This window comes from Pelobates fuscus, chromosome 8 (assembly GCF_036172605.1).
Source record: "Pelobates fuscus isolate aPelFus1 chromosome 8, aPelFus1.pri, whole genome shotgun sequence".
In the NCBI taxonomy this organism is placed as follows: domain Eukaryota; kingdom Metazoa; phylum Chordata; class Amphibia; order Anura; family Pelobatidae; genus Pelobates; species Pelobates fuscus.
The window spans coordinates 43,513,417-43,529,301 of NC_086324.1; the positions used below are offsets into that span (position 1 = coordinate 43,513,417).

Consider the following 15,885-nt stretch of genomic DNA (forward strand, 5'->3'; position numbering starts at 1 on the left):
TGTCATTGACTAACAGCTTCGTCATATACACTAATTTCTAAGGTTATTAGTTTTTGGTTACTGTTCTTTTACCTAGAACTATATTTAAAAATACAAACCAAAAAAACACTAAACTCTGGCGGATCGCGACCAAGCTCATCACATGACTAAATGCCTTAAAATAATTTTCAACTTTAATTTGCTTTCTGCACTACATTGTTGATCTATGTAATATGAAATGGCTTTAGCACAAGCCTCACACTGTTAATTTGCCATGCGATCTGCCATTGCAAAAATAATTAAAAAAATATATATATTTTGACATTTTCTTTGCATCTTTAAGTGCATTAAAACACTCCAAATTTTGTTAGATTAATAAGGAGCTCTAAAACCCTATACATTCATGGTTACCACTAAATTCTGAATTTAGCAAATTCAATTAAAACTGGGGCTAAAATACGTTGAGGGTAAAAAAAAAAAAAAAAAAAAACCTCAGTTCTAGTCCCAGCTTGGCTAATTTAGTTTTGTGAATAATCATGACAGAACAAAAAGGATCTAAACACCTGAGAGCACCTGGTCCAATATGGGCATTTGAGGACCAGATACCACTAGTCCCATCGATTCACAATTTTACACATTAAATTATTAAGTGAGGGGTGTAAAAAAAAAAAGTCACTGTCTTTAGTACTAAAATAAAGCAATGTTGTTGGGAGTAATTAAAAGGACACATCACCAAAACAACTTTAATGTATCATGCCTCTGAAGTCAATTATCTGTCGTTTAGGAGTTAACTCCTGTTTCTGTAGGCCTAGCCACACTTCACCTGGCTGTGACTCAAGGCCTGCATGAACATTTTCAATCATATGTTAACTTGATAAGTTTCTAACTCCTGCTCTGTAATTTGACCGTTAATCATACACAGGAAGCTCCTATTAATGCAGGAGAAGATATTCTGTTTAACCCCTTAAGGACACATGTGTGACATGTCAGGATTCCCTTTTATTCCAGAAGTTTGTTCCTTAAGGGGTTAAAACATTAGCTCTCTTCACAGGAAGTGTTTAGGAAGGTTGTGAAAGTCATATGCAGGGGAGGTGTGGCTATTGCTGAACAAAGTAATTTTACTCCTAAATAGCAGAGAAATTAGCAGTGAGACTGCAGGGTAGGGACATAATCTATTAGGGATCGACATGGAATTTTTTTTTTTTTGAGCAGATACCGATAATCTGTGAGCTTTCAGGCCGATATTCTGTACATTTACCATTTTGAAAAGAAAGCAATTCTGAAGTTAAATGCACAAAATACACGTGTGGGTAGTGAATACATGGTGGGTGTGGGGTGTATATAATGGAGTGTGTAGAGATGTAATTTGTATAAAATGGGGTATTTTTTTATTTTAATATTTAAAAAAAAATGTTTAGCCCCTTTGCTTCTTACCAGGGAGGGAAATATAGTATTCCCTGGTGGTCCGGTGGCTTGTTAAGTACTGTGGGGGGCCCGCAGCAAGCGGTTACTTACCACCCTTTGTAAATCTTGCAGCCAGCGTGCCACGTGGAGTGTTGTCATGGTAACCCATGGCAACAATCTGCAGCCGCGGGACTCTCGATTTACACAGGGAGCTGAAGGATGCTGCTGGGAGGTAAGCAACAGCTTGCTGCTGGGCCCTCTCAGGACCACCGGGCTTCTCATGGGCCAGTCGGTCCTAGGAGGTTTTATCGGCCTATTGGCCGATACCGACATTGCCGAATATACTGAATATCAGTAAAACTGCTAATTTGTCGATCCTTATAATCTATACACCAAAACTCCTTCATTAAGCTAGTGTTGCATTGTGACTAGTATCCCTTTAAGAAGACATAGGGCAAAGAATATCAAAAAAGTTCACACTAAATGGCAAGAGTGGAGACAAATGAGAATGACAGATAAAGGGGGTCACAAAATGGACAAGACAAAAGGCAGTGGTGCATGCATACGAAACATGACAATTAACAATTCTTTAGTGCAGTGTTCTGCAACCTTTTAACACCTGCGGCCAGAGTCCCCGATGCAATCCTCTAAGGAATAAAATCAGAGGACCAGTGGAGTAAAAAGTAATAGTAGTAAAGCAGGCATTTGCTAGCAAATTCAACATTTATATTTAAATGCTAGTGGAATATTTACTATTATGTCCCAAACTAGCAAAAAGCAGGCAAACCAAAAGCTGAATGCCAATAGTTCCATAGGCCAAAAATATGTCTTCCTGACTATGCTCTTGAATTATGGGGGCTCCAAGTTAGTCGATCATTTTTGTAACTTACAATGTACATAAGCCATCACGTGTAAGTGAAAGTTTGGAGACATCCCAGTTGACAGAACACTAGTAGTTGGCAATACAAACCTGTGCACCTAACCATGCTGAATTAAATTTCAACTCCCTTCAGACGAGAAAAAACTAAATAAAATGAGAACTTACCCTTTTCTCCATTGCTATGCTGTTTTTCCTGCAGCTGGGCCCAGCTCCATGGCAATCTTTACTATCGCAACCAATCCAATGCTTCCCCTAGGAAAGCATAGGGAGACTATTGTGCATCCTCTGCAATATGCCAGTGCGGCACTGAGACAGGAAGCATCTCAAGTGGCCATCTGAGTAACTGCCACAAGGTGCTGCTAAGCAGCAATGTAAATTGTTTTCTCTGAAATTTTTACATTGAAAAGCCTGCAGGATCATGCTATAGACACCAGAACCACTACATTAAGCTGTAGTGTCCCTTTAAGTTAAGTAATATGCATAAGAGAAGTAAACAGAAAAAAATTTCACTGAACAGTTCTAGCAAACTGGTAAATGTCCTTCCTGAAATTTGACTTTCAATCTGTTCAAGCAAAATAGACCAAGTAATAAGTAAATCTGGTAAACAATTGCAGAGACAAGGACTATCTGGAGAGATCTTTAATGCATGTTGTGTTAATGTACATTTTTAAAGAGTGTACAGTAGTGATTCTTAGCAAACATTGCTTTATGGATAAGTTAGATTACAGGGTCTCAAGAATGCAAATAACAAAACAATACAGGTTCTCAGTTTTGTTACTGTTTTTAATGAAAGGACTTTGGAAACTTTGTACATTTCCTTGACAACACGATATTATCGGGAGCCACAGTGAAATATTGATTACATCTTCATTTGAATGTTGAGCATTTACATGGCGAACAAAATCAAGAAAGCAACCATCAAACAAAACAGACCCATAGCTTCAGACAGGGCAAATCCTAAGATCGCATAGGAGAACAGCTGCTGTTTCAGGGAAGGATTCCTGTAAAGAGAAACATTTCAGAGGCATGTAGTGTTATTTAAATGATATAAGTTTCAAATTCACCTCCTGCAATTTACGTACAAATCTAAAGATAAAGATTCTCTAGTGCCAGGAAAACAGCCATTTTCCTGGCACTATACGCTCTTGCAGTGGCCCCTCTTGAGGCACTGAAGGTGTTAAAACCCCTCCAGTCACTTACCTGAATCCAGTGCCAATGTCCCTTAGCGCTGGGTCAGGCTCCACCCATGCTCCTCCCCTGCCAACAAGGGAGGCCTAATGCGCATGTGTGGCAATGGCCACACTCGCATTAGTATTTCCCATTGGAAAGCATTATGGTGACGCTGGAAGTACTCATGCATAGCGTGATGTCCAGCGTAGTTTGGATGACCAATAGGAGTCTGCCAATAGAGGGACTTCCAGGTGCTTAGTCTGGTAGACAGCCACTAGAGGAGTTAACCCCCAGAGGTAATTATTGCAGTTGCTCAGAAACTGCAATAATTACCACTGTAGGGTCAAGTGCCATTGCACCCAGACCACTTCAATGAGCTGAAGTAGTCTGGGTACCTATAGTGTCCCTTTATTTGGTTGGACTGCAATACTCTACCACCCTCATAAATTAAAGGATGTTTTGTAGACAAGTAGTGTTCAAAGATGGAATTACCTCATTGATTCAATTTAATCAGTGACATGACAATCTTTAAGGCTGGTAACAATTTAGGTAGTCTTTAGCCAGTTTGAATGATTATAAACTACAAAAAAGTTGTCAAGACTTTTTATATCCACTGTACAGAGCATGTTTGTCATGAACATGTCAATGGCTGTCAGCTTGAGGTAAATCAATCTAGTCTATATTGCACAGGTTAAGCTATGCAGCCAGGAGTACCTCGACCCAGTTTCCCAGTAGGGGGCAAACTTTTACAATGTTTGCCACTTACCTGGGTGCTACTGAGCCTTCTGGAAGACTAACTGAAGAGTATCCAGCTTCTGCTGAGCAGATGCCAGCCCTGCCATTTAATGCAATGAGTCAGAAAGTGTGAACCTCTGCATGGACTATACATAGTACCAACATTAGGCAGCCTGGAATTCCTCTGGGCTGACTAAGATGCAGATGTGGAGATCGCAACAATAAATATTTGCGTATGTGCAGCATTGCATAGAAAAACACTGTACAAGAACCAAAAAAGGGAGACCCCAACTAGAGGGATCATGGTATCTCAAGTAACAATTTAAAGGATTTCAAGCACAATACTAGCCCATTGTAGTTAGGATTTGAAGTGTAACCTCCCCCAGGAATGTATTCATGCTAGTTTAGTATGTTTTCTATGTCAACTGTAATAATTGCCCAAATTTGCTTTGGGGGTTCAGGCTATGCAAGAATTCCCAGTTTGCACATGTCCTACAATGACAGAACAGTTTAGTTTCAGTATGATGTACCAACAGTTGCAAACTAGGTACAGAGTTGACAATAGATAGCCTGGGGTGCAACTAGCCCCAGCACAGTTAACCATAACTTTGGATGGGCAGTGTTACAAATAGAAACATTGATTCCTATCACTATGGCCACTTCAAGTCACTAAAGTGGCTATAGTGTTTGGAGCAACACATTTAGGCAAGCACAGCAAAGTTGGTACAATCTTCCTGTGCCTGCATAAAATTTACATTTTATCTTAAACAGGTTGTTTACACTAGTGACACTAGGCAATAGTCTGACAATTTTATTACAGAAGTGAAGTCTTTAGTAGAGATGTCACCTATTAAACATCCAGGAAAGTGGCACATCTACCATGTCCCACCAGATTTACAAGTGTGACTGAGAAGCTGAAAAGTTGTGAACCGAATAAACAAAAAAAACCAAACAAAATTTCTATACAAAACCTCAGAACAATGTTATAAATTATTAAAGTTTATTAAATAAACATTTAGCAGAAAAGTAATATGCTTTTTAATATGAAGAGTACATTGTGGTACTCACCTGGCATAACCAATAATGAGGCTGCCAAAAACTGTTCCAATACCAGCACCAGAGCCAGCGACACCAACCGTGGCAGCACCAGCACCAATAAACTTTGCAGCAGTGTCAATATCCCTGCTGATTGCACTGGTCTGGAATCCCCTCAGTACAATTTGAGTGCAGGTATTTGGGGATCCACTTAATGTTGCATTTCCCTAAAAAAAAAAAAAAAATGCAAAAGAATACATTTTGATTTTAATAAAGCTATATATAGAGCAGGTCCTCAAAAATTACCTCAAACTCACTATTTGAGCCAAGAGGAATGTCCTTGAATTAACCCATTGAATAGTTATTCAGGGTGCCCTTCAAGGTAATGGCCTACTGAAGTTCATCTCTTGTGTAAGTGACCTTACAGTAGATATACAGGCATTCTAATGTTAGAAAATAAACTAGTCTTCAGTAGAGCTACATTTCAAGCTATAGTTATCAAATGGAAGTCTATTAATGGTCTGCATTCTGTCAATTCTACAGTGAGCCTACGAAGAGAAATTAAAGCATTACCTCTCCAGTTCGGACCTCTGGTCGAGACAACACTGATGCAGAGATTGGTCTGTACAGTACTCTGGATCCAGCACGGATCTAGCAGAAAAACAAAGATGTTTAGGTTCTAAAACAGACATTAAATAAAAAATAAAAAAAATCTTAACAGTACAACATGCCAGCAATAAAGCTTTAGCTCATATCAGCACAATTAATCTGTTAAAATGAACAAGCCATTCAACCCATTTCCTGACAAACTACATTGAAATGGGAAAAAAAAAAAAAAAAAGTAGTTGCAGAACATGATTTAGTACACCTGCAACATAAAATGGAAGAACTGTCACTCAACACTGAGCAGTGCCTGTGCATTGCAGAGGCATGCACCAACCATTACCATTAGTTAACATAAAGGCAACACGGCAAATCCAAGGACAAACAAGACAAACACCAGGGTCACCACCATTAAAGAATAACAGTGTAAGAAAAGCTTAAGTTTGAATGGAGGCCGGTGTCCTTGGACTGCCACAGTATTAAGGTCAGCAGGAAAAAAAATATATAAGTCTCAGGCCTACAATAAATAATCAAAATTCTATTCCACAACATAAATAGAATGAAGACAAGCCTGGATTCTGGGGCTGACATGGGATTTACAGGCAGGGGTTCAGGGCGGAAGTGGCTGTCAGGGGACACTGACTTTGACCTACAACGCCTCCTCCCTGCGGCAGCTAGGCCCAGGCTGTCCTGCGGGCCGGCCTGGGCTCTCCACAGGAGCTCTGTGTACTCACCAGGGAAGGGGTGGACACGAACTTCGCACAGGCATACATGCTGTTTGAGTTTTGTGGGTTCTTCGGCTGGGAGTCGGGTAAGATGTCTGTCTGTCACAGTCCCTCTGCGGAGAGAAAGGGATTAGCATCAAAACACAGGGAAATGGCGACCAGCTGCGGGCGATTCAATGAGCACGGTGTCTGCCGAGCAGCATCAGACACGCAGAGCCCGAGCAGGAGGTCGGGAAGGGGGCGGATGGCTATGGATACCCAGGGTCCCCCCCGCCAACCAAGGCCTGAGAGCATCCATTCTTACCGGCACCAGAGGTCGAACTGAGCGGAGAACAGCACGCAAGCGCGCGACCCTCCTTATAAAGAGAACCCGGATGGAGGGAGGAGAGCACGCTCAAGGTCACTTTGTAACAGCTTTATTGACAGCGCGTGTAGTGAACAACCTGAGCTGTGAGTTCAGGAGTACAAGCACAGGCGGGGATAGAGGATAAAGAGAATGAATGACCTTAGTGTCAAATGGAATCCAATATATTGTCCCATTCAACCTGCTTGGAGAAAAGACTGGCAGGTTTTGTTCACTAAAGAGAAGTTTGCAGTGAATTTAAAATTAAATTGCAAAGTTTAGGCAAAAGTGGGTGATCTGGGACAATACTAAAGTACAGCTCTAGGTTATTCACTAAAATCAGAATTCATTGTGGATTCAAAGCAACTTTCAAATTTAAGGGCAAAATAGCCAAACTTGAAAATTCCTAGCCAAACCTATTCCAGGGCTTGACAAATCCCAGGTCGCCATGGCGACCAGGATTTTTGTCCTGGCACCTGGGATTTGTTAGCTCCGTTCCCTCTCAGGCAGACGGCCGGCTGGGCGTTCTGTAGGCTGGTGGCGATGGAGCTGTGATTTCCCTGCTCTGCTCCCTCGTGCGCCGCTTAGTGATGCTGAAGTCGGAATATGACATCAATCCGGCCCCAGCATCACTATGCGGTGCGTAAGGGAGCAGAGCAGGAAGATTACAGCTCCCTCACTGCCCGACTCTACTGTCCTCCACCCGGCTGCCTGCCTTCACTGTCCCCCTGCCGACCACTCGATCCACTCGATTCACTCCAGCTCTCCCAAAGTAGGGAAGCTGGGTGGAATAGCATTAAAACAAATAGTAATGCGTATGTGATCTTTTGTGTGTTATGGTATGTGTGTCTGTCAGTGTATGTGTGTTTGTTGTGTGTTTCTGTCATGGCATATGTGTCTGTCAGTGTATGTGTGTCATTGTATGTGTGTATGTTTAGGTCGACAAGCACCCCTCCAATCACATGGGAAAGGCGTTTTCACTCCCCTTTTTTCCCCCACACTGTGCTGGTCTCCCCATGGCTGGCCCCTGTCTCCATGGCCGAGATAATCATGATTGATGATCTCTGCCAATCCAATGCTTTCCCATAGGAAAGTATTGGGAAGCTATCGGATATGTGCTGCAAAAAAGTTGTGCCAATCAGCATCATCTCTTAGAGATGCTTTGAATCAATGCATCTCTATGGGGAATGTTTAGCGCCTCCATGCAGAGTGTGGAAGTGCTGAATGTAGGTGCTGCACACTGTGCAACACTAAGATAGGAAGCACGTAAGTTGCTGTCTGAGTGACTGCACTAGAGGTGTCACTAGACAGCAATATAGACACTGCTTTTTTTTTTACATTGAAAAGCCTGCAGGGACAGGCTATAGCCTCAAAAACCACTACATTAAGCTGTAGTGGTCCTGGTGACAATAATATCCCTTTAAAAAATTTATTTTTGTAGTTGAAAATAAAGCTTTGTAAGTTTAAAAATATTGGCCCCTAACGTTTTTAGCTGGCTCCTAGAGTCAAAGCAAATTTGTCAAGCCCTGGCCTATGCTACCAGATTGGCTATTTTGGCATTGCATTCAATTTGAATGATCACTTTAGCGAATAGCCTTGAACTATAGTGATAGCTTAGCTAGTTTTGCCTGAATTTCTAAATTTGGTCTTCAGTACACTGCCAGTCACTGCTTAGTGAATAAACAAGTGTGCTTTACATTCATTTTATTTATTTGTTTTTCTGCCTTAAAGACTTCCCAGACCTTAGAACCGAATTCAACATCCCTAACACAGCACACTACCCCTACCTTCAATTAAAATCCTGGCTCACCCCACAACAAATGACCCATGTGGCGTCTACACTGGGGCTACCACTATCCGTACCTGAACGTATAAGTTTAAAAATAAACCCAAAAGCTCATATCCCTGATCTATGCATCAGAACATTCTACCCCCCAATCAGATTCCCTCCCCTTCACAAAGGCATGGATAGGGGACCTCAACATAACCCTGAGTGACACCCAATGGAAAGAGATATTGCACGCTCATAAGCCAATGACACTGTGTATGACCCACATTGAACTATCCAGGAAAATCCTCACAGGGTGATTTACTGGAATTCAAAGTAGCCAAAGTAGCCAAAAGGGCCAGAGTAGCCAAACTGAAAGCCCAACTGACTTCCAATTCAGCTATTTTGACATTTATTTTGAAAGTCACGTTGCATTCTCGCTATTGTGAATAACCTTGTTGCTTGTTTTTAACCTGCAATTTACATTTCTTCTCTCAGTTCTCCACAAATCTCAGTTTTAGTGAACAAACTGAGAGTTTGCAGGATACCCTGCCGAAGTACAAATTAATCAGAGTATAGTCCGTTTGGAATATTTTGTTTTTGTACTCATTGCTTTGGCCTGATAAATGACTGTACTTATTTGATTATTCTTCTGTACACTTCTTTGTAAGTTTATTTTTGTATCTTATAAACCGCAAAGGTTTACTCCGACCACCATGACCACTTCTCGTGGTGATAGGAGTCTGGGTGGGCAGTATTTCTGCTGGATTAATTTTAATTTCGGTTAATTTTTATTAATTGCCAGGACTGGTTGCACCTCCAGGAAATATGACTCAGGCAGCCCAAAACTCAGTTCTAGGCTGCCTAATGTCAATTCTGTGCCTATTTTACGTCTGTCATCATCATTCTCAGCGCAGGCAACAGATGTAAATATCTCACCCTTGGAGGCAGAGCACCTACAAGTTGAAGAAAGCTTTCCTCTCCCTTCAACCCTCATTTTTTAATTAGCAAAACTCCCATCCTATGAGAAGCCTTTGTTTTGACCATGTTAGTGCCGGGATGACGTCAGGACGGGGCGTGGAAGATCAGTGCCGGGAGCTTTGTCAAACGCTGCAGGTAATGCCCTTTAGGGCATTGTAAATTGCAAACACACAGTTTCGTAAAGGGTTGGAGTAACAATTTAAATGTTGGTCTTTTCAACCATCCTGTATCTTTGTGCATCACAAACTTAATTTAAAAATATATATTTTTACATGAAGAAATATTTCAGAATGTGGCAATATACAAATAAGGGATACAGCTGTATATCTGCAATAAAATTAATAACACATAGTGATGTATTGTAACATATAAATCATCTATTGGTTACTGGTTGCACTCACAAGATGTCAAAGTATAAAACGCCTTGAATTAATCCTTTTGTGGATCAACTGATAAAGTGCTTGCGGCTGAACCAGAAGGGTGCACACAGAATGGAGGAGGCTCACTGGAGAGGACCTATCAGAAGCCAAGGATTTGAAGACGCCCCAGGATCAACTTATCATGACAAGGGATTAGCCCTATTTAAAGGACTTTGTGGGGATATGGGATCAGGATGCATTTTGAATGTATTCTGTTTTATTGACTGTATTGTCCCTGAGGAAGACCACCTGGTGTGGTAGAAACGCATTGGACCTTTGATATATCTTGTAACGGTACCCCCAGGCATAAAAGGGGTTAACAGCCGTTTAGTAGATCTTCCACTTCCAGAGACACAGGCACAGCTACTGTAGACACCAATCCATCGAACCGGAGAAGCATATGAATGCTCTCAAACATGCGTATGCTGTAAACAGCCGAATAGGAAAAACCATATGAATAGGTTTACACTCCTAGCAGTCAAACTGGAACAGCATACAATAAATCCCCCCAAGAACGAGAAAAGGCTCCGTGCTGAGGGTCAAAACAGGAACAGACAGAGCTGCGGGTTTATTGTTCTTATATACACATTAGTACCACCCACAGGGTTTTGGAAAACAACCAATAAACACGTACAATACACTCAGACACTCCCACACAAAATCCTCCCCTCTGCCTGTGATACAATTACCTTACACAATGGGTAATGTAATTATCACAGGCAGAGAAATACTGTTTTCAGAATCAGCATACTCCAAATACGAACATACCGTATATACTCGAGTATATGCCGACCCGAATATAAGCCGAGGCCCTTAATTTTACCCCAAAAAACTGGGAAAACTTATTGACTCGAGTATAAGACTAGGGTGGGAAATGCAGCAGCTACTGGTAAATTTCTAAATAAAATTAGATCCTAAAAAAATTATATTAATTGAATATTTATTTACAGTGTGTGTATGAATGCAGCGTGTGTGTATGAGTGCAGCGTGTGTATGAGTGCAGCGTGTGTGTATGAATGCAGCGTGTGTATGAATGCAGCGTGTGTGTATGAATGCAGCATGTGTGTATGAATGCAGCGTGTGTGTATGAGTGCAGCGTGTGTGTATGAGTGCAGTGTGTGTATGAGTGCAGTGTGTGTGTGTGTATGTATGAGTGCAGTGTGTGTATGAGTGCAGTGTGTGTGTGTGTGTATGTATGAGTGCAGTGTGTGTATGAATGCAGTGTGTGTATGAGTGCAGTGTGTGTGTGAGTATGAGTGCAGTGTGTGTATGAGTGCAGTGTGTGTGTGTATGAGTATGTGTGCAGTGTGTGTGTGTGTTGCAGAGCCTTGGTGGGGAGTGGGCAATTTTTTTTATTATTATTTTAATATTTTTTTATGATTAATTTTTATTATTTTATTTTATTTAATTATTATTTTTTTATTATTTTAATATTTATATTTTATTATTTTATTTGTAATATTTATTATTATTTTTTTTCGTCCCCCCTCCCTGCTTTATACATAGCAGGGAGGGGGGCTCCTTCCCTGGTGGTCTAGTGGCATTGGTAGTTCAGTGGGGGGGAGGAGGGGGCTGTCAGAGAGTTTACTTATCTCTCCTGCAGCTCCTGTCAGCTCTCTCCTCCTCCACGCCGGTCCGTGCAGCTCTTCTGTCAGCTCACACTGTAAGTCTCGCGAGAGCCGCGGCTCTCGCGAGACTTACAGTGGGAGCTAACCGAGGTGCTGAACGGACGGCGCGGAGGAGGAGAGAGCTGACAGGAGTTGCAGGAGAGGTAAGTAAACTCTCTGACAGCCCCCACAGCCCCTGTCTGTATTATGGCAATGCAAATTGCCATAATACAGACTATTGACTCGAGTATAAGCCGAGTTGGGGTTTTTCAGCACAAAAAATGTGCTGAAAAACTCGGCTTATACTCGAGTATATACGGTATGTCAAAATCATCCACATTGGTCCATTGGTTCAAAAGATAGATCGAAGTCCTTTGTGACCAAAGGAAGCATGGCTTTTCTGCCCAAAACCAGTTCCACTGAGTCTTCTATCCTGGAGATAATTGGGAAGTAATCCAATTATCTCCAAGGACAGAGGCAAAACTCCATTAAGCACATGGCAGTAAAAAGACAGTAAAATGCAATAAAATACACAAGGTTACATTTATTACATAAAATACAGACATGCAACATATCCCCAGATAGCTTAGGTCTGAGCGCACATTATTACTGAATGGCTCTCAGACCACACACATACAGTTCAATTGCCATGGAGCCAAAGTCTTTTATTACACGAATAGGCTCCATGGCATAGCTATCTGAGTTAAATGAGTTCATTCAGTAAATCCGAGAATCTACCGAACGCCAGAGCAGAAAAACATGAATAGACCTTTCTGCATAGGAAAATAAAGTATTTAAATGCCGATCCATAGTCAAAAGGCAGGCAACCAGGCAACCAGGCTCCTCCAATGCACAGTGGCTAAATTGGTCTCGTCACATATCTTTTTATAAATTTTTGTATATTTAAGGGCGTATTGTGCCCTGAATACAATTTTACATTTTTTATCCTGATCTCTAAGAAGTCTTATCTAGGGGGACTCGAAACTCCTGACAGTAAAACAAGTGGAGGAGACCCACAGCTACAGATCCACAAAAGGATTAATTCAAGGCGCTTTATACTTCGACATCATGTGAGTGCAACCAGTAACCAATAGCTGATTTATATGTTACAGTACATCACTATGTGTTATTAATTTTATTGCAGATATACAGCTGTATCCCTTATTTGTATATTGCCACCTTCTGTCATATAAAGGGGAGCTACTGGGGAAGGCCCCCTGGGAAGCTGTTTTTCCATTGGAAGCTAAATACTCTTGCATATACATTGATTGACTTTTTAGCAAACTTACTGCACGTGGGTGTATAGTTGGTGTGTATATAATGAAGAAATATTTGCATTGGCTTCTGGATTAGTAATGTGCTACATGTACGGTGATATTATCTGAAAAATTAGGGAATCTGAAGTTGGAAAGAGGGAAAAGTTTGGATAAGTTTTGAATTTTTTCATAAAGGGTGCAGGTGCATGGAATAGAAATCCGAAATAGATGTTGCAGTCTTTTAGAATGTAAACATTCTAGAATGTTTGTGGTAGACACACTGTTGTCTTTAGCAGGAAGTAAAATCAAGAATAAAACCTGTGCAACAAAAATAAATAAACAAAAATATGTTTTTTATGTTTGTTGTACTAATGTCTCTCCTGGGCCATTGCAGCACTGATTTCAGATTAGCTCCTCCATCATCCATGATCTCTCATCAGTGGGCCTTAAATTAAATTGTAAATACTACCCCTAGTATTTTTTTTTCTGTCCACATTCACTTGCACATGTGTATGTGTGTACAATTTTGTTCTTTGTGTTTTATCAAAAACTGGAAGTAGGGTGCTATAATATATGCATGTTCAGGTGAGTGCAGCCCTAGTCATCTTTGGTTTCATTTATTTATATATTTGGGAGTCCAGGCCAACTCCTTTGTTTTGCACCCCTCTCTGTCACAGGTGCCTGATTCAAGGGCCCTATTTAGCCCTGACCTGCAGTGAGTCCCAATTGGAAGAATTTCCCAAGTAAGTGGATTAATCTCATAAGAGCAAGCATTAGGCTGCTAGAGTAGGACCTGCTAAAGATGGGGTACATTGACGGTGTGGCAGGCTCATTCAATGTATGATTATATACTGTAACTAAACCCCCATAATCTTTTACCTAGGTGAGGTGTTTTTGAATAAAGCTATTGCAATCGGTGAGACTTGAAATCGCTGTTTAGTGAATGAGCGAGTGCGCTGTATTGTGTATTTTGTGTATATACAACATGTTGACATTTGCCAGATTGGTTTGCTGGGCCTATGTATGACAGCCCAGGAATGAAAATTACTGCAATCCTGATGAAATTCCTGTTTTGGACTAAAACATCGATATGATGTAACCCGGGTGTGATTAATAAAGACACATTGTGACAAAATGGCTTTTGTCACTGGGTTTGCATGTGACAAACTGCCCTGCCCCCCTGTCTCTTGGAGGAGCCGGATTGCTAGCCTCTTACCCTGGGATGCTGGCCCGTTAAGTCATGGGGTCTTAAGGCACTTGGGACAGAGCCCTCTGTCTCTGGATCACATCGTTCGCCTTACTTGCTTGGATTGTACATTTCCCCTGTTACACTCGTATGTGGGTTTGTGCAGTTTAACTTCCATTACAGCTGGACTATGGCTGTTCGTACCGACGAACAAACTGCAGAAGGGCCGAACACCCGGTCTGCGGAGTGTGCTGCTTGTTAGCCATTGTCAAATGCCTGGGTGGCCGGCGTTCGTTTGCCGAACACATGGCGGACATTTTAAATCGCCGAATACTCAGCGGTAGTTTGTCGTCGACGCTCTGTTACTCTTTTCGGGTACATTTGCACGGACAGCTGGTGAACTTAAACTTTACTCAACGTTATTGAGAACTGTGTTCGTGGGATCTGAGCTCTATTCGCCTATAATATGCGCTCAGATCCAAGCTATCTGGGGGTGTGTGGAACATGGGGACTTCGTTCAGCGAAACATGAGTTATTGCTTTTAATACAGTTTTGTTAAAAGGTAAAAAGCACATGTTTCTCTCTGCCCGGAGATAATTAGGTTCTCTGCAACCACTTAAGTTAATTATCTCCAGGATAGAGAGGAGGGGTAAGTTAATTATCTCCAGGATAGAGAGGAGGGGTTACACTCTTCCTGTGGGTGTGTGTAATATTTGTAAAGTACAGTGATTGGTTCTGTATATTCTGTTTCAGTCTTCCACAAGGTCCCATGTGGGAGTGTCCTTGCTGGAAGACCATCATAAAAGGGCTGAGTTTGGCCATCAATACAGACATTCGTTTTATCCCTTCATGAAGTCTCGACTCATGTTTGGGGAATTGGGAGCTATAATCACTACTTCACTCTTTTCAGCTTGGATTTCGGGAGACGCTACAAGGATCAGCGCTGCACGGATAGCAGGATCCTTTACACACATTATCCTGATTAAGAAGTCCAGTGCGTGCCTTTCTTCATAGATATTTATGTAAACTTGGCTGAAGGAGCACCGGGGCACATACGTACACAGGGCCGGCCTTAGGCATTTAGACGCCCTGTGCGAAAAATCTTCACAGCGTCCCCCCCCCCCCGTCATCCATGTATGCTCTAATGTTTGTGTTGTCTGTGTATGTGATAGTAGGTGTGATGACTGTGTGTGATATGTATGCTATGTGTGATATTTGTAATGGGTGTATTAACAGTGTGTGATATGCGTGTATTGGTTGTATGTGACACACACACACACACACACACACAGAGTCAGACGGCCATACACACACACACAGGAAGACATCCACACACACACACAGGCAGACAGTCATACACACACACACAGACACACAAAGGCAGACAGTCTCACACACACACACAGGCAGACAGTCAGTCATACACATAGACACAGACAGTAATACACACAGACACACACAGAGGCAGACAGTAATACACACAGACACACACAGTCATACACACAGACACACACAGAGGCAGACAGTCATACACACACACACACACACAGAGGCAGTAATACACACACAGAGGCAGACAGTCATACACACAGACACACAGAGGCAGTAATACACACAGGCAGACAGTCATAAACACAGACACACACAGGCAGACAGTCATACACACACACACACACACAGACAGTAATACACACAGACACACAGAGGCAGACAGTCATACACACAGACAGTAATACACACAGGCAGAGAGCCACACTCACAGGTAAATCCCAGAGTTACCTGTGGAGTTCATTG

General features: G+C 41.8%; 1 protein-coding gene across 1 annotated transcript; it reads right to left on the reverse strand.

Moving 5' to 3' along the window:
* Positions 1-3,025: 3,025 nt before the first annotated feature.
* Positions 3,026-6,929, reverse strand: ATP5MC3 (ATP synthase membrane subunit c locus 3). The gene is made up of 5 exons (XM_063428653.1): positions 6,836-6,929; positions 6,541-6,644; positions 5,777-5,854; positions 5,237-5,430; positions 3,026-3,264 (listed from the first exon to the last, which is right to left on the reverse strand). The coding sequence occupies exons 2-5, from the start codon at positions 6,577-6,579 to the stop codon at positions 3,150-3,152; spliced, it is 426 nt and encodes a 141-aa protein (XP_063284723.1). The 5' UTR covers positions 6,580-6,644; positions 6,836-6,929; the 3' UTR covers positions 3,026-3,149.
* Positions 6,930-15,885: the final 8,956 nt, after the last annotated feature.

Excerpts from the sequence above, each read along its gene's own strand:
- ATP5MC3 (XM_063428653.1), bottom strand. The coding sequence starts at position 6,579 with ATGTATGCCTGTGCGAAGTTCGTGTCCACCCCTTCCCTG. Across the intron at positions 5,431-5,776 it reads CAGAGGTCCGAACTGGAGAG|GGAAATGCAACATTAAGTGG; the intron begins GTAATGCTTTAA and ends TTTTTTTTTTAG. Across the intron at positions 3,265-5,236 it reads CTCATTATTGGTTATGCCAG|GAATCCTTCCCTGAAACAGC; the intron begins GTGAGTACCACA and ends TTCTCTTTACAG.